Below are 20,151 nucleotides of genomic sequence, written 5' to 3' on the forward strand. Positions count from 1 at the left end.
GTGGGGAGCTCAGGGTGCCATTTCCAACCACAGCCAGTGGCGCTGGCTTGTGTACCTCATGTAAGGAACGCACCAGGCACACGGTGGTATTTCCCAGTGCATGCTGGGACACCCTTATCAAACCCTGCTTGTGCTTTTATCCTCCATCGCGTTCGTCCACAGTGAGTCTCACGCTTTCGTTACACACGGTAGGAAAGATTTATTGCCAGTCGCTTGTTTTAAATCTGCCCCTGGTGGGGTGCGCAGCACCTGGGGGAATTTCGCGCAGCCTTCCCCCGGCCTCGGGGCCCTCCCTCGGTCGGCAGAAGGCTCTCCCACAGCGCAGTCCCCCTCGGCCGCCCCACACCGCCCCTGCGGCCGCCCCGGTGCCAACGGCCGCGCCCTCTCCCGCGCGCTGCCGCCCCCAAGCGGCCGGGCGGGGCGGGGCGGGGCGGGGCGCCCCGTCCGCTACAAACGGGGGCGGAAGTGTCGTCATACGAGGGCTCATTCCCCTCCCTCAGTGGAGGAAGGACGGGCTCCAAGATGGCGGCGCCGGAGGAGCGGCTCCTGTCGGACGGGGAAGGCGGCGCCCTGGGCTCGGCGCGGCTCTCCCCGCCCCCGGTCTCGGAGTCTCCCGAGGCTCTGGCGCCCTTGGAGCCGCCGCCTCAGAGCAACACGCTCATGGGGCTGCCCATCGTGGCGATCGAGAGCATCCTCAGCTTCCTGTCCTACGATGAGACGAGCCAGCTCCGCCTGGTAGGGGCCGGGGAGGGGAGGGAAGGCGGCGGGGCGGGCCGGCGAGGAGCCCTGCTGCGGCCGGGACCCGGGCCCGCCGGGGGAAGCCCGCCTGGCTGGCCGGACGCCGCCGGCCCTGGGGCGCGAGTAGCGCTGGGAGGAGGTGGGGAGGTGTCAGTGGTCCCGGCCGCCCCCCGCCGGGCTGCTGCTCTCGCCGGGGAAAAGGCAGGATGGAGTGGGGTGGGGTGGGATGGGGCTTTCTCCCTTCTCCCCAACAGCCCCCGAGCCTCGGTACGGGCGTGTGGGTGTGTGCCTCCGTACACGCATTCCTAAAGGTCTTTTACCATCTTTTACTTCTTTCATTCCGTTTGTCCTCTGTGAGAAATTACTGGGTTGCTGGAGGCTTATTTCTCCTAGTGACTGCTTTTCTTGGGGGACTAGTCTATTGTGTCTCGTGTGTGTATTTATTTTTACTTACAGAGCTTAAGCCTACAAGTGTAGGAGGTGAGCCTGCTGTTCCAAGGACCCTACCCTATCTAGAAATAAATGTGGGGCAAAATAAGAAGATGTAAGAAAGCCCTTGTCTGCCTGAAAGGCTACCTGCTTCTTCCAGTCATAGTAGTAGGTCTAATAAAAGATATTATCTCTAGCTCTGAACTTCATAATGCCAAAAAAAAAGCGCAGCTGTCAGTGAGGAGATCAGTGTATATCAATCTTTAACTGCCTGCATAAGGAGCCTGATGTAAACTATGACATAATATGATAAGCTGCTGTCTTACTGAATTTCTTATGAGGTTGTAAATGGAATAGTAGTGAGGGAATTAATGCATAGCTTATGTAACCCTCAGTAAACTTGCAGGTACTGTACTGTTTCTATTTTAAGAACTCTATTAGCCTAAACTGGATAATATTACAAGCATATTTCTGCAGCAAATTAGACTGCATGTGTCCTGGATCAGCAAACCTGAAGTGTTGCATCCTGACTGTAACTTTAAACTGAAAGCTCGTCAAGCAGAAAATCTGTTCTTACTCATAGTGCACCTAGTACACCAGTACCTAGATATTTCTAGCATGCTGTCAGTCCACTAAAGACTTATGCTTCTTCTGTGAGAGTAGGTAGTGGATCTGTGAAAAAGATGTAGTACTCCCTTTTTGGATTGCAGCCTCTGCTTTTGATTACTTACTGTTTGCGTGAAGGGAAGAGAAGTACGTATACTGTTTGGGTATGCTTAGTGTTGCATGGTCTGTATTGCAACGCTAGACATAGCCCTTTGCAACTTCTCTGTTGCATTTTATAAATGGTAGTACCCGTGGGATCTATCAGTAGTCAATAGAAGGTTTTTTCTTTCTGTAGGGCTAAGTTAATGTTTGTAAGCAATGCTTTGTCAGCAGTGAAGTTGAGAATAGGAAAGATGGTGGTGTAAGGACTAAACCAGCTGTTTAACTCTCAGTGCTACTTAAGAAAAATGTAAAATGTAACACTTTTATGCTCTTTGCTCTCTCCCCTTCAAGTTCATTTTTCCAGAAGATGACTGCCCCTTTCAGAAGTTTCAGAAATCTGCAAAACCAGACTGGATAAATATCAACTTTGACACACACATGGAACAATACTAGATGTAAAATGAAGGAAACTTTTCAGTTGGTCTTTCCCTGTTTTTAATTTTTGAGTCAGTGACAGCCAAGAAATTTAATCTCCATCATATTCCTTACTGTTCCCTTAAGCACATCAGAAGGCATTATAAGCGTTCTTCTGAGAAGAAAGTACGCTTGTCTTTGTAAGCAGTAATGTAAAGAATCAAAGCCTTTCTGGTTTGACCTAGTGCAGCTCATAACTACATAAGCTTGATCAGCTAGGTCTTTCAGATGGCCATTCAGAACTAAAGGTGTTCTTTTGGCAATGCACTGAGAGGAAGAGACTGGATGTTTTATATAACTCCAGATGCTGTTGACAGAGAATTAAGGTAGCCTTTAAAAATAACAATGCCTAGGCATAAATTCATAACGGAATTTCATCACTTTCAGATTTTTAAAGGCTACAAGTATCCTTGGGAGACACTTGTATACTCCTGCTCTAAGATCTGTCTTGCACAAACAGTAAATCTTTCTTCTCTATGAGAACTGACTTGAGCTGCTTATCAAAGATGAATGGGTGTATCTTATAATGAGTAGTATTCTGCTAAAGATACATTGCAGAACCACTTTAATTGAATGACAGGGATTAAATTGCTTAGGTCTCATGCATATTAAAAATGTGCCCAAAAGCAGCCTCATTAACCCCTTAGAATGTGGCATTCCATGGGATAAAGCATCTTGAGGAAGATAGGAAGATATGATCCAGGACATCAGTCAACCTAAACGAAGTTTGATCAAAATGTGGATTCCCTAAACTGATCACTTTGATGCATTCTCTGGATCCCAGCATTGAAGGAAATGGATGCCCTAATCCCTTTTTCTGGATCACTTTAGCTCACTGATCAAAAAAAAAAAACCCACCTTTGAGTTGAACTGGTGTTGGATCTAGAGTGTGTACAAGACAGACTAAGGAGTTGGCTGGGTGGGAAGACATAGAACATCAGCAAGTTTTCAGATTAAAACAGAGATAGGGACCTGTATTGTTTATATAGAGCATAATGAGGAGCATAATCTATGGCTTAAGATCCATAAGTCTCTTTCTGTCACCAAAGGATGAGCTAAAGAACGTTTCCTGCTTACGGTGATTGCCATCAGGCAGGGCAAGACCACGGGCCCCTCATTGTGCAAAGAAGCACTTGCTTTCCTGAGCATAATGCCTTCTGCTATTCCTGGTGATACTGCATTTAAAAGCATAAATGAAGCACCTACTGGTTAAGCAGTGAAGTATATCTAAAGTAATGGAGACTAAACAATAGGTATTCAGAATGCAGTCATGTCTGAAATTATACATCAGTGCAAATCTTGAGTTATCAAACTTTTGTTTGGATAAAGTAAATGAGAGGAAAAGCAGCAGTATCTTGCTTTCAGCCCTTTTGAGTATTTACTTCATCTACTTCCTCTGATATGTCATCATAAGAGAAACACAGAAAACCCAAAAGATCGTTATGTCTGAAGCTGTAATGTTCTGGACAAGCTGCAGCCGGGTACGGAAGCTGGCATATCTTCTGGTTTTTGAAGGCTGCTTTTACTGTCATGACTTAGAGCAGCTCTGGAATTTTTACCTGAGTGGGATAATAATGAAATTCTTTTCACTCACATGTCTGAGCTTAGAAATGCACTTCCATTCAGGCTATTACTACAGCAAGCATGATTAAAAACAATCAATCTGTAACCTCCTTCCATGAACACTCTGAGGAGAAGGTTATCTTAGATTCTGACACATGTCAGAAGTGTCTTAAATTCTGCAGCAAACTTGTGCTTATTTTCAGCACAGCACAAATAAGGACTGATAGCCTTTGGATAGCACAACTTTAATTTTCCCATAGTTTCAGTAAATCTGTATTTACAGGAATTTCTATTTTAAAGTTTCTTGCTGAAATCATCAATGTTTTCTCACTTACTTATACTTCACCCTAGAAAGACATTATGAAACATGGCGTAGCCTCTAAGAAAAATAACATGTATTGAATCTAAATACTTTAGGATATTTTTATCTCTGTTTTTATATTGGTTGTCTGTTAGTGAAGCTTCGAAAAAATAAGACATGCTTGAGGAAGAGGAAGCTGGTAGTAGTCCTCTAGCAGATTGTGCCAGTTTAGTTTGTTTACAAATGAAGTGGAAAATTAGTTCTTTCATAGAAGCTGTTGCCGCATATAAGTCAGCATGCTAAGAAGCAGCCACCTTTTCATTCTGCTTTTCGCATGGATTTGGAATAACTTTCTAACACTGAAATTTGAACAGAGTGTCTGGTTGGACTTGACACTTGAGGAAACTTGGGCTCTTTCTGCTTTATGGCTAGAATAAGACAATGTTCACAAAAATTTGCAAATACAAATATGAGCAAATTTAATTTTTTACCTTCTTATGGTCCATTGAATAGCTAGTATCAAACTGTCTTGGACTAATATGAACACGTAGAAGTGTAATAATGCGACTTTGCATATGACTGCTGACTACGCAGTCTAAAAGAGGATATTGTTCCTATAACTTCAGGTGCCATATGGTTTAAATGGTGACATCAGAAGCCAGCTGAGAATTAAGAGGTGATTGGTCAAATAAGTTGCAAACACTTTTGGTTTCTGGTGGTACCTGTTATCTGTTCGGTGTTTGGGTTCTAGACTGATTATTGGCACAAATATGGGTCATGTCCAGAAACTGCAGCAAATAATTCTTCATGCTGCGTGGTGGAAGCAAATGAGTAAGATTAAAAAATCCAGTGTTTAAGAAATGTAGTGTTACCCATTGCGGTCTACTCTCTTGGGTATGGCAGGGCTTCAGCACACTGAAAGGTCCTTGCTGCCACCAGGTGTCAGTAGGCACATGGCTAAAATCGCTCTTTCTGTGCTTCCTCTGAATTTCTACCTAATAATGTATCTAGGATTGGTTTTCTTTTGTGCTGAATAATTGCATAGCTAACAAAGCCCTTGTGGAGGTACTAGTTCCTAGTTCAGGGATTTGGTGGCATTAGAACTACAAGTAAGCTGTTAAGTCTTGTACTCAAAAATGGTATCAGATCTAGGCATCCCTAATGCAGCTAATGTCTTAAAGAAATGTGATAATTTCCTCTTTCCTGGAGTTGAAGGGCCAGCATTATTTTTTTTATACACTAGAAATGATTTACCTGATTCTAGTGAAGTGTACTGAGACTGTACCTCTGTAGTTAGCCCATCTGATCATTCTCCTTTGACTGTTAACGAGGAAGATACAAACGAGCACTGACAGATCGACAGCAGTTACTTAATGGTCTGTTAATACAGATTCGTTTGAAAATGGTCAGTTCTTACTTGCAGAACTTAAACTAGCTGTGACTAGAGGAGGACTCACAGAAAGTAGAACTTCTTTAAGTAGTGCCTTCCATATAAACAGAAAGTAATTGCAGGCTTTTCTAGGAGAAGTGAGAATCTTCTTCCTCAAGGTATAAATTTACATAGACTTCAAAGTTATTAAATGAGTATAGTGTAGGGAAGGGAGGAATGTTTATTTTTTAAAAAAAAAAAAGCAAAGCTAATCCATTGGAAGGTGGGGTCACAGTGGGACATTGTGCACTTTAGTACAAAAAAATAACAATTTCAAAGGACAGTTGATTCACAACACTCTTGCATCTTCACAACTGAATTAAGGCCATTGATGAATAATATCTTCATCAATGACAGACAGTGGGATCAAGTGCACCCTCAGCAAGTTTGCAGATGACACCAAGCTGAGTGGTGTGGTCGACACATCTGAGGGACGGGATGCCATCCAGAGGGACCTGGACAAGCTCAAAAAGTGGGCCCCTGCGAACCTTGTAAGGTTCAACAAGGCCAAGTGCAAGGTCCTGCACCTGGGTTGGGGCAACCCCTGGTATCAATACAGGCTGGGGATGAAGGGATTGAGAGCAGCCCTGCTGAGAAGGACTTGGGGATACTGGTGGATGAAAAGCTGGACATGAGCCAGCAATGTGCGCTCACAGCCCAGAAGGCCAACCATGTCCTGGGCTGCATCAAAAGAAGCGTGGCCAGCAGGTCGAGGGAGGTGATTCTGCCCCTCTACTCTGCTCTGGTGAGACCCCCACCTGCAGTGCTGCATCCAGCTCTGGAGTCCTCAGCACAGGACAGACATGGAGCTGTTGGAGCGGGTCCAGAGGAGGGCCACAAAAATGATCAGGGGGGTGGAACGCCTCTCCTATGAAGAAAGACTGAGAGAGTTTGGTTTGTTCAGCCTGGAAAAGAGAAGGCTTTGGGGAGACCTTATTGCAGCCTTTCAGTACTTAAAGGGGGCTTATAAGAAAGATGGGGAGAGACTTTTTAGCAGGGCCTGTTGCAATAGGACAAGGGGGAATGGTTTTAAACTAAAAGAGGGTAGATTTAGACTAGATACAAGGAAGACATTTTTTACGGTGAGGGTGGTGAAACACTGGGAAGGTTGCCCAGAGAGGTGGTAGATGCCCCATCCCTGGAAACATTCAAGGTCAGGCTGGACGGGGCTCTGAGCAACTAGATCTAGTTGAAGATGTCCTTGCCCATGGCAGAGGGGTTGGACTAGAGGACCTTTAAAGGTCCCTTCCAACCCAAACTATTCTATGATTCTATGAGTTGCAACTGCTTTAAACTTTTGTACAAGTTAGCTTTGTCTTGTAACTGGTTACTTTGTGAAGGTTTAAATTTAGCAGTTTATTATGTCTTCTGCAGCTATTAATGTCCTTTCTCCCTAAATCTGTGAAAAAATTGAGGCTATTGGTATCCAACACTGCAAATAAAGGAATCTGTTAATCAAAGAAGAAAAGACTATTTTATATGAAAGGGAGTCTTGCTTCACATGCACTGTATTGCATTAATTTTTAAATTTAATTTTGGCCGTCTTCAAAAACATAAGCCTTAAATGCTGAAGGAAAACCATCATGATTTCTTGTTTTTAAAGGCTTCTTTTACAAAATATTAACTTAGTCTACCAGGATCACTCTGGAGGCCAAGTTAAAAGCCAGGCACAGACATTTGCAACTTCCATTAAAATCAGAGGAAATTGTATCTGCTTATATATGAGTGGAATTCAGCCTCCTGTCTCTTGTTAGGCAGTATCAGGAGATTAATTTTTGAACTGTGTGGAACATAGCTGCTCCTTGTTGGAGTATCGTGATCATTGTTAGAGATGATGATGCTTTAAGTTCAACTGCAGTTTCTGCTTTTTGAAATGGAGCAAAAACTGATACAAGAATCTTTTACTATCCAGCAAGTATGGATAAGATAATAAGAAGTGACATGTGGCCTTAATTGAGTCTTAAGTTTTTCTTTTTACTTAAATACAGGTTTGTAAGCGAATGGACTTGGTTTGCCAGCGAATGTTAAATCAGGGATTTCTGAAAGTGGAAAGATACCACAACTTGTGTCAAAAGCAAGTTAAAGCTCAACTTCCAAGGTATGTACCTGTTAAAACTGTATTAAGTAAACTTAAATGTGCTAGATTCTTTCAAATAGAATACTGAAAAGGAATTTCTTGCTAGCTAATTCAACTTACGTATCTTGAAAATTTGAATCACATTTGGTTTAGTTTCACTTTTTTTCCAAAAGCACCTTGAACATAAGATCTAATTACAAAATAATGGTGTGGATGAATGTAAGTTGTTGTATACTAGGAACTGGAATATTGGAAAGTGTCTCTGGTATTTTAAACAGAGAAAAGAAGAGTGGGTCCAGTATTACTCAATTCTTCTGGCAAATCACGCAAGGACTCCTAGGAATGAATAAATGCCATTCCTTTTCAAGACTGACTGCCTTCACTGATGATTTATCTACGACTCTGCTTAAAAAACAAGCAAGGTTTTTCAGTGCCAAGGATTAAACAGGGGAAGGGGGCGGGAGCCGGGGTTGACACGTGAGTGTTACTGGGAGCTAGTTTCTCATTAAAGCGATGTCTTTTCTCCTCTTTCCAGTGAATAAGTGCAGCTGCTGCTGTGTCCTATTAGATTTCCCAGTCAGAGTGAAGAAACTTAATGCTACTTACTGTAGAGATACTTTGTCAAAAGAGCTTATATCTCAACTTAAACTTTGTAGCAAGCACTAATAACACATTAAATTTATGTCAGTTGCATTGAAGTACTAACTGTAGGAATATGCAGGGGGGGGTAAAAATATTCACGCTGACTCCGTGTCTACTGCTAGTTAGTACTGAAAGCTTGTTTTAAATAGTCCTAAATTACATACAGAGTTTATGGATGTAGCAATTATTTGGAGAACAAATTTTGTCTAAGAAAGTCTAGTATGCTATTACTAGCTGGTTATCAATCTGTATCAGTTTTTTTCCATAAAGACAGAACTAATGTTAGTGGTTACATTTTCAAACCTCATAGGGTTTTAAGGGTGAAATTAACTTGAGCGATTGTGAGTTTCGTTTTGTTGACTCATTGGTAAATCAGTGTCACTTAATGGTCTGTCTTCTAGACGGGAGTCAGAAAGAAGAAACCATTCATTAGCTCGTCATGCAGACATCCTTGCTGCTGTAGAAACGAGACTCTCTCTGTTAAATATGACTTTCATGAAGTATGTGGATTCCAATCTCTGTTGCTTCATACCTGGCAAGGTAAAATGTAGACTATATTATGTGAATGTATATCTGTGTTTAAAAAATATGATTGTGTAACTTTACTTGGGACAGCTGGGACAAATTTATATAATGTGTGTATATATATACTGAAACTGTGTTTCAGATACTTGGAAACAAACACACAAGCCGATACTCTGCTATAACAGGCAGTCTGAAATGAATGCACCAGACTATATCTAAATATTAATTATTTTAAACTTGATTTCCATTTTCCCTTAGATTCTCTCTTAATTCTGACATTTGACTTGTGGCATATACCTCCTATACAACCTTTTACAAGAAACACATGATACGTAGGGTTTAATTTTGAATTTTAGTTGTACAAAACAGCTGAAGGCCAGGTCATCAGAAGATGTAGTAATTTAGACTACGTATAAGCTTAAGCACTCAGTTGATCAGGAAGATTTTAGGCACCTTTCTTAAGGGTTTGAGTACTTCAGATTAATTAAATTAAGATATTTAGTATGTGGTAACACTGTTCAGTATTACAGCGGATGGGGTATTTTTGTACAGTAGGTGGAATTAGTTTTAAATGTAGATAAAGTGTCTTAAATATTAATACTACTGAACAATTCTGGTGTTTCAGAATACTCCCCTAACATAAAATATAAATTATTCAAGCGAGATGTACATTGGAGAAGCCACTGTTTTATAAGCTGTGAAAACAGAAGTGCACAGGAGAATTGACAAAATCATGATCTGAGGAAGACTGGTACAGCTCAGGGTTGAAACAAGATCTGTGAACATTAGCCTAATGCTCTATACATTGATTTTTCCATGTGAGGTTTGGGTATATTGGTATTAATTTTTCGTGGACAGATAACTAAACTGCACTGGGATGAATGGAAAAGTTAGCTGTTGGATTCAGGTGAAGCCTGGCAGGCATTTTTAGGATAGGCTGTCAGCATGAAATGTATTTTTATCTTGAATAGGTAACTTGATTTCTGTACATTCTTGTTGACTTGATATTTAATTAATTTTAAATTAAATCATAGTTTAATGTATTTATGCTGATTTGACTTTATATTATATTTTTATATATACCATGCATTTTAAAAAATGTAATATAACATAAAGTCAAATAAACATAAGTCCTTGATACTCACATAGTGAATGGAATACTTAAAAGAAATACTGCCATACTTTTTTGAAGAGTAGACGGGAAGGCAATACTCAATCTAGACCTGGGGCATGTAGGAGCTGGGCAAGTGAGCTTGTCAGCCATTTTCCTTGTGGGCACTGAGTCATAAGGACCTTGTTTGTATTCTGCTATAACAGCTAAAAAGTCTTTTTAAATTATTTACTTAGCGTATGAGCTCTGCTTTCTCAGCACGGTTACCAATTCACCAGAAAACCCTATCTTGGTTGGGCAGATTCAAGGCTTAGTGTTCACTTACAGTCTGTGGTTTCCCCCCGCACACCTGCCCTGCTTCCCTCAGGAAATTTCGTTTGAATGAAGCTGCCACAGAATTGTCAGGAAGTGAATTTGTGTTAGAATATGCGAATCCTGATTTGAGGTTTGGCATACTGTGTGAGGGTTCCTGGTGATAGCAGATTGCTGCTGCAGGATTTTATATTGAGGATGGCAGGAGAATGCGTTGAGGACGTTGTTGCTAACAGGATATAATGTGGGTAAAATTAGAGAAGTCTTTTGTAAGCTTGTTGTGTGATGAGACACTTCAGTCTTGTCTAGCTTTTGCAACTTTTCAGCTAACCTTCCTTTATTAAAACATAAAATGCAACTGTATTGTCTTATCTATGATTCTGAGTCCTTGAGATCTGTGTTTTTCAGGAGACTTGTGCAAACCACCTGTGTCAGTAGTTTTGGTAATAAGAGACCAGCACTCCTATCTTGACCTGCCTCAGATTATAATTCATAGATTAGCGAGACACCTTTCATCTCTCTGTATCGCTCCTAACCAAAGGGTTTGTTTGTCAAACCTGTTAAGAGGGTGCTTATGTTCTCTGTCAGTAGTGGATTGATGTTTTATAAATTAGTATATTTCAGACTTAATCTGAATTTGCAATATTTTGGGTGTATGCAAGTGGACTTAAGTAAATATTTACAGCTCTTCAGATTGACATAACGATAATTCTTGCTGTTCCATTCATGTGTTTTATATGCCTCGTGACTGGCTGGGGGAGTGACTGCTCTGCAGTGTGGCTTAGAGTATCTGGCTTCAGGTTCTCCAAAAAGAAATGATTATGCTCTGCTGAGTATAGGTTATATAACTTAGAAGTCAAGTATGGATGTAGTAAAACAAAATTTCACACAGTGAGCATTGTTTCATGAGTTTGAAGAGAGTTGTTGTGATAAATCAAGTGAATAGCTTCTCTGATGTATCACAAACAGCACTTCATTTCAAAAAGCTGATCTAGAACTAAAGTACACAATGGTATGCGATAGTTATGTAGTAAAAGCCCCTGAATACGCCAGCACTTCTAGAATGATCTGAAATAATCTTGCCTTTATCAGAAAATCCTAATTCTTCTTAAATGTTTTAGGTAATAGATGAAATTTATCGTGTGCTAAGGTATGTAAACTCTACAAGAGCTCCTCAGAGAGCTCATGAAGTTCTTCAAGAACTAAGAGACATTTCCTCCATGGCTATGGAATATTTTGATGAGAAGATTGTTCCAATACTGAAAAGAAAGATGCCTGGGTCAGATGTATCGGGACGTCTGATAGGAACTGCCCCAGGTATTAATTCCAACATATAGTTAAGTTTTATTAAGTTTTTCTGTAAAAAAAAAAATCTTTTTAAAGCTCCCTCCCTTAAATGTGAGCTTTATTACATAAATATTGATGATACTTGTTTCTTAAGTATGCTAACTGAAATTCATTTGCTTTGAAATTTAAGGAGCCTTTGTACTACTAAAAGAACAGTCACTTGAATGTATGTTAGAATTATGCATAGTGTGTATTCATGAAACAAACGCTTTTGTGCCACCAATGAATGAGACTTTATCATTGCACTTGGTTGAAATTTGGCACGAGATGGCAACTCGATGCCTTTTATTTTTAGGATGATGAGCAATGAATTAGCCTAAGATGTTGTAGTGCATAGACAGCTAGAACATACTTGTATGTGCTTTTTTTACTTTCCTGGGGCACTAATGTATACGCTAACAAGCAAAATACTTATGGGTATTAGTGAAAAGGCAATTAAAATAACAGTCTATAAATGAACAATTAAACTGGTCTTTCATATACTCTGTCAGACTTCCCAGAACTTTTGTGAAGCAAAGTCTAAGGTAGTTGCCTTATATAATGGCCAAAAGCAAAAGGTTAGTAGAACTGTAGTGTTCTCCCTGTGCTGAACATCTTAACACTTCTTAGGAACTGTGAGATTCACTCTCTGAAAGGATAACTTAATAAAAAAAAATTTTAAAAAATTACATCTTAAGCAAAAATGATAGGCCTAACCGTAGGAGCTGCTTGTTGTTTCTGGTATGTCCTGTCTATCCTTTTAGCCATAAGTGTGTATACCACTTCTCAATTATATCCTGTTAATTATACCTCAGTTCCATTGAGTCTCTCAGTTGGGGAAGTACTGCCCAAAACCATAGTTAATGTCCGTTGGCTTTTCAAGGCCAAGGCTTTTTGTGGCATAAAAATGCCTATCTTGTGTTGAGGGAGGAGCATAACCTCTCTAATGGCAACCCTTTAGTGTCACATAACTGTAGCTATGCTGGCATCTTAAAGGGGGAAAAAAAGAGGAGGAGGATGACTGTTCTAGGCTGTTCCAGACTGTTCTGTCTTTGTAGCGCTTAAAAGTTGCATCTTAATTGCACAGCATTGCTAGAAGAGTAAAATGATGGGAAAAGTGATAGATATCTTTTATGATAGAAAAAGTGAAAGAAATTATACAGTAGCTGTTAGTCTCCTTGATTTGCAGGAACTTTATTAAAATCAACATTCCCAAGCTCAAATTCCAGTATGGTTTTAGTACTTAGGAAGAGTGATTCTAAAGAAGCATGGAAAATAAATTCCTTTCTTCTAAAAAGTAAGTTAAACTGAAATATCTTGTTAAGCCCCAAACCACAAAATTTTAGAACTTTAGCTGTCTACAACTAATGACAGCAGAGTTGTACTGCTCTATTGAAATATACTTATTTAATATAACTATTCTGTAATAAGTAATTTATAGACATGTTGTGGGTTTTTGACTTAACATCTGTGACACTAAATCTAGATGACAACATAATATCTCTACATAATTTTTGATACAGCAAAAGGAGGGGGGCTTATATACAGAAAATGAATGATGAGCTGTTTTCCAGACTACTGAAGATCTAAGTATTTTAAATTAAACTAGTTGTGCTCTGAGATGCCATATGCTCTAGTTAGACACTTAAACGACTGTAAATCTGTTTACATGTTCACATAACTTGCAACCAGTATTCAGAGTCACGTTTGGGGAGTAGGGATAAGCAAAATATGAGAACTGGGACACAATTTCTACCTTTGTCTTAAAGTTGTAGAGGATTAATCACAGTTTTCTCTGAAGTTCCAGGGCCTTCTGCAGCACTGACAACAATGCAGCTGTTCTCCAAGCAGAACCCTTCCAGACAGGAAGTCACCAAACTCCAGCAGCAAGTAAAAGCGAATGGCTCGGGCTTGACAGCGCTAAAGCGGGAAATCTCAGAGCTTCGCATCAAAGTGCAAGAGCAACAGAAACAACTCCAAGATCAAGATCAGAAACTGCTAGAGCAAACCCAAATCATAGGTGAACAGAATGCCCGATTGGCTGAGCTTGAACGCAAGCTGCGAGAGGTGATGGAGAGTACAGTAGGAAATTCTTCAGGTTCTGGCTCAAATGAACAGTCTCCTAGAAAACGGAGGAAGGCGGTTGAATCCACAGACTGTCCTAGGAAATCTAAACGCCTTCGAAACAGAAAATAACTTGGGAGTAAATGACACCTTCAGGAGGATACACTGCTTTAGTAGCCCAAGCAGGTCTGCTTGTTCGGATACTGTGACTAGCTTCATGGTGTCACTTAGGCTGCTGGCTCTTCAAAACACCACTTAGACTTGAACAGTAATTTTCTTTCATTGAGACTTTTCCCCTGCTTTCTGTATGGGTGGGCCTAATGCACAGAATCTTTAAGATTTGCAATAGATACATACTAACCAGACCTGCTCTGTTATGTTTTGAAGGGTTAATCTTTTTTTCTGTGCAGATGTGTTTAAAGTAAACTTATTTGTGTTTATGCATATGTTCACATAAAATCTTAAATAAATTCAGTCTTAACTGACTAAAAAGTTAAGTGTAAAAACGGATGTCCTGTTCACTTGAAGGAAAGATCCACTTTTAAAATCTTGTTTTAGAGAACTTGACCTTTTTTGTTACAAGTGACCTTGTCTGGAATGTCTGAAAAGTAGTTAATACTTTTTGGGGATCTCTGTAATGAGTAAAACTGACTTCTTAAGCTACAGTATTGGCTATATATTTTTGTAAACTTACAAGGAAGGGCCTTCTATCCAGTCTTCACATGCACACACCCTGGTTCTAGGTCTTGGGAGCCATATTCTACATTTGCATGGATAGATGCATGTACAGCTTAGTCAGCCTGCTAAAAGCACTTGCCTGAAATTGTTCTTAACTCTGGGAGAGAGTACAGAGACCTGTAAAGCAATTTCTTTGTTCCTCAGCCATAACTTAGCATCTGCTTTCAGCACAACTGCTTTCTTACAATGAGGTGGTCTTATGAAGCTAGTTGCAGGAGGGTTTGAACCCAGGCTATCTGCCACTTTCACTGCCTGTAAATTGCAGGTATTGTTAGCCAAAGCTGGAGAATTGAGAAGCTGCCTATGCATTACTCGATTCATAGGCCAACATCTAATAAGTGTCAGACAATTGTCCCTACAGTAACCAAGCTCAGGGGGACACCATTTGAATGAAATGCTGTATTATGGAAAAACTTAAACTATTTTGTGTGTATGTGTTGGGGGTGGGGTGGGTGGGATGGAGATTTCTCTGTAACACTGATGACAATATTCTAAGCTTTCCTTATCCTAACAGGTAAATCACTTCAGACAAAGCTTTAATTTCTTTTGCACTTCTGTTTTGAGCTTGTAACTGGAAAAGCATGTCTTGCACTGTTCAGTCTCTCTGGTCACTTTAACAACCTCAGAGTTGTGTACAGTGATTTTTTTTTTCCCCTCCATCTGTATATTTTTGGAACCTTATACAAATACATTGTCCTTGTTTTTGTTTTAATGTACTAAACTATGTAGCTTTATCATTTGACTTATGTTTTCTTTTTTTAATCAGCTGCTGCTTTGGGTTTAGGTGGCACTGAATTCAACTTGGTGTGGCACTGAAAATGCAAATGCTGCATTTGTAGCTGTTCAAAATCTTGGTATTATTACCATGGGTTAAAGTGCAAGTTACTCTTACATTTTGTATGGCTGTCAGCATAATGTAGTGGTTGTATTTAAACCACCACACAAATGAGAAACTGTCTGGTCAAATGTTACATAATTGTGGGAAAACTGACACTTTTCCTGAAACTTCAGCTACAATTTTTACTTCTAAAACATATTAGCTCATATCAGATGTAACATTGCAAATGCCTGATTTTTGGCAAACACTTAATTTTCAAATAAACTTGTTGGGTAGTTTGAGTCTTTTAAAAAGAAAAGGCATGTTTCTTAAGAAAAGCATCAAGGAAGTGATAAAAGGTTATCTGGGGGAAAGGTTAAACTTTTAAAGGAGCATTTGCTATTACTGGTCTTCCATGGCTCAATTTTTTTACTGTTAAAGATCTCTGTACGATACAGAAGATATCTGCTGTTCAGTGCCATATACTTTATCTTATAAAAAATAATAATATTGAAACAAAGGGTCAGCATGATAGCTATAATTATTGTGTATCATTTGATACAAATTCATTTAATGGTCATTCATTATGACAAATTCATGTAATGGTCTCATTACCAGATATTTGTGGTTAAATACTTATAAACAAGTATAAACCTGTGAATTGCATTTACTGAAAAGGTTTATTCATACATCTCTTAATATCTTTCACTTTAGTTTCTTTATTCGTTTCTAGAAGATGCAAACAATTTCCCCCCCCTTCACAATATACAAATAGTTTCAGGTTATTTGAGAGGACCATTTATTTGTATGTTGGTGAATCTCTAGCTGTGCGTAAACTGAGCTGGAAAAAACAACAACAGCCTGTTGTTATGTGAAACGTTCTCTGTGAACGGTGCCAACTTGGCACCTTCAACTCCAGGAAGCATCACATGCTGCAAGTTTGCAGGTGCATCCTGATCCTCTGCGTGCTACCAAGTATAGTGAAATTGAACAAGGCCCACCAGACTTAAGGGGCAGAGGGGATGGTTACAAGCAAGCGCTGAGAAATGCCACAACGAAGGTACACCACTATTTCGTTTTCACTTCCTGGGGAGGGAGGGAGACATTAGGCTGGAATATATACCAGTGGTAGAGTTAGAATGTAGAAAACAAATAATAGTTTAGAGAAAAGAGCTGGAACATTAACTTCTGACACTATACTGTCCCTTATGAAATAAAAAAGGATGCATTTTGCAATATATGAACAAGCTGATAAATAGCCTGAAGTAAAACTAAATCACTTCTGACTAAATTTCTATGCAAGTTTATGTAAGTTAGTATATGGACCTCAAAGTACAGTGTTAGTAGTGATTGGTGATTGTATAATCTGTTCAAGGGAGAATCTCAAACTAATGAGACTAAGATGTAGTTTACAAAGTTACATGAAAAATCATTTTTTTTGCAGCCAACTATCAGATTGTAGCGTTCAGCTTTAGTGCTTATAGCAAGGGCTGAAACTGAACAGCTCAGGGTTGAAACAGAAAGCAATAATACCTGTCTTTTATAGTTAGTTTCTTAAAATAGCTTCAAATTACTGAGGCAAGCTTTCCTTCTTTTTGAGCTTTACTTTTTTCCTAAAAACAGCAGCTTGCTTTGTAAACTGCTTTTTGTTTCATAGTAAGGTTGGGGATTTTTTACATATTTGTCTATCTAGTGAACATGGTGAAAATGGTATCAGAAGATACCACAATAGTACTTTTTTGAGGGAAAAGCTGTTTGCAACCAGGTCTTTCTCCCCAAACTGAACAATTTGTATGTAAATGCAATATGCAAACACCTTCTAAACAAGGGCTAATGGATGCAATAGGTGGAAGCCCTGAAGGAAGAAAGACTACTTGCTTAACAAGATAAATTTCTCAGATTAAAGAACAGATAGAAAACAAATGTTAACTTCTTCAATCTCTGACACACTCTCAGCACAGTAAATTAACCTCAATAGTTCATTAATGTTACGAGGATGCCGTCACATAATTTCTTAACGTAAAAGATAAGACCTTATTGAACAGCAACTTAGTTGCTCTCACTGAGATCTTCTAACAGTGAATTGTGGGAAGCACTAAGATTGCCTAATTTTTAACATCGAGGGCCTCTTGAAAATAGGATGACATAGGATGTAGTTAAATGTGTCTTCAGGAGGACTACCTGATTTCTTGGTGTTCCTGATGGTTTTAAGAAGGTAACTGGCAAATGACAGTGACAGATTATTATTTCATTCATCAGTAAATTCAGTTTGGAGTATTTTGTAGTAACATGTCTATTAGTTGTGAACTGTTCTGATACTTCCCAATTCCATTCCTGTACTACTTTGCACCGTACCTGTACCAGCTCACTTGTCCATATGCTCTCTGCTCTTGCAGTTGTGCTTACTGGATCTCACTTTCCTGGCTGGACGGGGCTGTGCTGCCAACTTTGGTTTACGTGTAACTGAACACTCTAGGATTTTTGTTCTAGCCTTGTGCCAGCTCAAGACATGCTAGGTACTGGATCTCTTTGTCTTCGGAAGGGAAAATATCAGATACAAAAACTGTTACCTTGCTGAAGACCTAATATACCTGGATTTGTTATATGGGCTGCTTAAACCAGAAAGACTCAGTGATTAAATAGGAAAAACACTTTGCACCCCAGAGCACTTGGACAATTACATTTTCCAAAACTTTTCTATTTAATATTTTTCTTAGTTGTTTAAGCCTTGTTTGGCTGCTGTGGAATGTTTAGTTTATAAATCTGGGATCTTCTATTTAATTACCCTGCTGAAACTTTCGACCATTTACAAACCTATATACATTTGCAGTGCCGTAAACCTGCCTCTGTGTACTCAACTCTTGATACTATGTCTCTCCTCCAATGCTCCTGTCGACAGCTGCAGCCTTTCTTATCAGCAGACGCATTCGTTCTTTTGGCAGGATCCTTCCCATGGGAGAGAAGATCTTTAGCGCAATGATGGATAGCAGTGCTAATATTTGAACTACAACAAGAAGGGAACATTTTCAGAAACGTTACGTACAGTGTTTAGAGTGCAGCTGAGTGAAACACTTGTGATCCTGGCAATTTTGCTTCTGCACTGGTAACTCAAAAGCACTTCCTGGTTTATTGTGAAGCGGTCACTGAGCAAAAAGTAAAACTGAACATCCCTTGCAAGGACAAAATGCCTTGATGAAATCTAAACATCTGTTTTACCTCTTATGCTGCACAAGTCCTCACAAAGTCTACAAAATTCAGATCGTGTAACTAAGGAGGGAAAAGCTGTGAATAAACTTTTCCATCTCTCCTCTACTTGCTCACTTTTTCACTTCTAATTCACATCGTAATACACACAGATTAAAAATGCATGTAAACAAAAATATTTGCGAAGCTGTTACGTTTTATAGATCCTGTGCTTTGTCCATTACTTTAGATTGTAAACATTTTCAAGTAGGGATTGTGTTTCCCCTACATTTGCACAGCTGCATATGGGGCTTTAGCAGCTAGTATGTATTAGCCTTTTTTATTCATTATTACTAATAAATTTTAAGTGATGCATCATAACCTTGAGATATTCATATTACATTAATAGATAAGGTATAATGTACTTTGTGATAACTTCCTCTGTTGTTTTTATCACTATTATTGATTTAGGTTATTTTAATTTGAGAGGATTTATGGACAACTAAAATTCCAAGCAAGTAGTCATTCAACTTCTACATAAAGTAATCTTTGTAACTGAACTGCCCACAGTCAGTATTATACAAGAAATAGATGCAGGGACAGATTAAATGGAGTTTAGTTCTTACAGAGGAGTTTGTCAAAGAAGTTCTTAAAATATCTTACCACAAAAAGTGAAGAAAACAGAGACCTTGGCACAGGCGTTTTGAGTTGTAGTTAAATATCTTTAGGTAGCTTATAGAAATTTAGGTTTTGGACAAATGATAGCTAGTCCTTTCAACCACACATCTCTTACCTTTGGAAAAGAAAAAGTGTTCTTTAAAAAGCCGCTGTAAGACGCTGTTTCTGTTTCCAGTCTCAAGAAAGCGAGTCGGGTGAGACTGCACGGCCGTCCCGGCCGTCTGCAGTGGCTTCTGGGCGGGCTGTCCCAACAACTGGGAAGGACAGAAATCTCAGAGTCAGTTACGGCTGTATTAACATCATTAAAGGCAGCAGGAAGGACGGCAGGGGTGGCGGGTGGGCGAACACAAAGCTGGTGAGGCTTCACCTGTCCAGCTTCCTGCAGGACAGGTCGTCCTCGCTACCACGGTGAACGCTGCAGGAGCTGCTTCGGGTTCCCTAAGCGCCTCGGCGCGGGAAGGCTCCCGGAGGCAGGGCCAGCGCTACAAGCCGAGAATTTTCTCTCCCTCCTTAAACATTAGTTATGCAGACGGCGCGTTACTAAAGGCGCCCACAGCGCAGGCAGCCGCGTTACCGGTCTGAGAGGCTCGCTCCCTCCCCGCGCTCTGCTCCCCTGAGGCGGCAGCGCACCGCGGCCCTTCTCACCCGACACCCCTGCGGCCGCCAAGGACGCGGAGGGCGGCTGGCGCCAGCTGCAAGCCTGCCACGCCGCGGCAGGCGCGGTCTGACTCAGTCCCGCCGCCTCCAGCGGGAAGGCCGGGAAGCCGCACCGGGCGGTCCCGGGGCAGAGCAGTGGGACCTCTCCCCTGAAGAGGGGGACACACGCGACTGCCCTCCGGCAGAAGCGGGGCCTGAGGGGCAGCCCGTGCCTTCCCGGCCGCCACCGCCCCACCACCGGGCAGCAACGCGGCTCCGCCCGGCGGAGCCGCCAGGGGCCGAGGGGAGCCAGCACCCGGCCCCTCAGGCGACGGCTTCGCCGGGCGCCTCGCCCCGCCCGGCCAGGCCCCCGCCGGCGGGCGGGGGGCGAGACGCTCTG

The 20,151-nt window shown here is 40.8% G+C and overlaps 1 protein-coding gene and 1 long non-coding RNA gene across 10 annotated transcripts; one reads left to right on the forward strand and one right to left on the reverse strand.

Annotated features, from left to right (window-relative positions):
* Positions 1 to 476: 476 nt before the first annotated feature.
* FBXO28 (F-box protein 28) lies at positions 477 to 14,364 on the forward strand. 7 transcript variants are annotated; one of them, XM_075147209.1, is made up of 8 exons: positions 662 to 735; positions 1,195 to 1,335; positions 7,631 to 7,740; positions 7,998 to 8,141; positions 8,763 to 8,901; positions 11,431 to 11,626; positions 12,825 to 12,932; positions 13,437 to 14,364. In XM_075147209.1, the coding sequence occupies exons 2-8, from the start codon at positions 1,261 to 1,263 to the stop codon at positions 13,829 to 13,831; spliced, it is 1,167 nt and encodes a 388-aa protein (XP_075003310.1). In that variant the 5' UTR covers positions 662 to 735; positions 1,195 to 1,260; the 3' UTR covers positions 13,832 to 14,364. The 7 variants fall into 7 exon arrangements, with proteins under 7 accessions (XP_075003309.1, XP_075003311.1, XP_075003314.1 ...); XM_075147208.1 differs by lacking the exon at positions 1,195 to 1,335 and having other exon boundaries at positions 477 to 735; XM_075147214.1 differs by lacking the exon at positions 1,195 to 1,335 and having other exon boundaries at positions 564 to 735; positions 7,998 to 8,196.
* An 899-nt stretch (positions 14,365 to 15,263) lies between these two features.
* On the reverse strand, positions 15,264 to 20,116 carry LOC142080930 (uncharacterized). 3 transcript variants are annotated; one of them, XR_012673170.1, is made up of 3 exons: positions 19,761 to 20,116; positions 19,231 to 19,369; positions 15,264 to 18,258 (listed from the first exon to the last, which is right to left on the reverse strand). It is a non-coding gene; the product is annotated as an uncharacterized LOC142080930 (long non-coding RNA). The 3 variants fall into 3 exon arrangements; XR_012673171.1 differs by having other exon boundaries at positions 19,483 to 20,116; XR_012673172.1 differs by having other exon boundaries at positions 19,690 to 19,766.
* Positions 20,117 to 20,151: the final 35 nt, after the last annotated feature.

The sequence above is a fragment of the Calonectris borealis genome, chromosome 3 (genome assembly GCF_964195595.1).
Source record: "Calonectris borealis chromosome 3, bCalBor7.hap1.2, whole genome shotgun sequence".
Lineage (NCBI taxonomy): Eukaryota > Metazoa > Chordata > Aves > Procellariiformes > Procellariidae > Calonectris > Calonectris borealis.

Coding starts and splice junctions, on each gene's coding strand:
- FBXO28 (XM_075147208.1), top strand. CDS start 523: ATGGCGGCGCCGGAGGAGCGGCTCCTGTCGGACGGGGAAGGCGGCGCC. Junction 8,142..8,762: donor CTGCTTAAAAAACAAGCAAG/GTTTTTCAGTGC, acceptor TCTGTCTTCTAG/ACGGGAGTCAGAAAGAAGAA. Junction 12,933..13,436: donor AAATTCCTTTCTTCTAAAAA/GTAAGTTAAACT, acceptor TTTTCTCTGAAG/TTCCAGGGCCTTCTGCAGCA.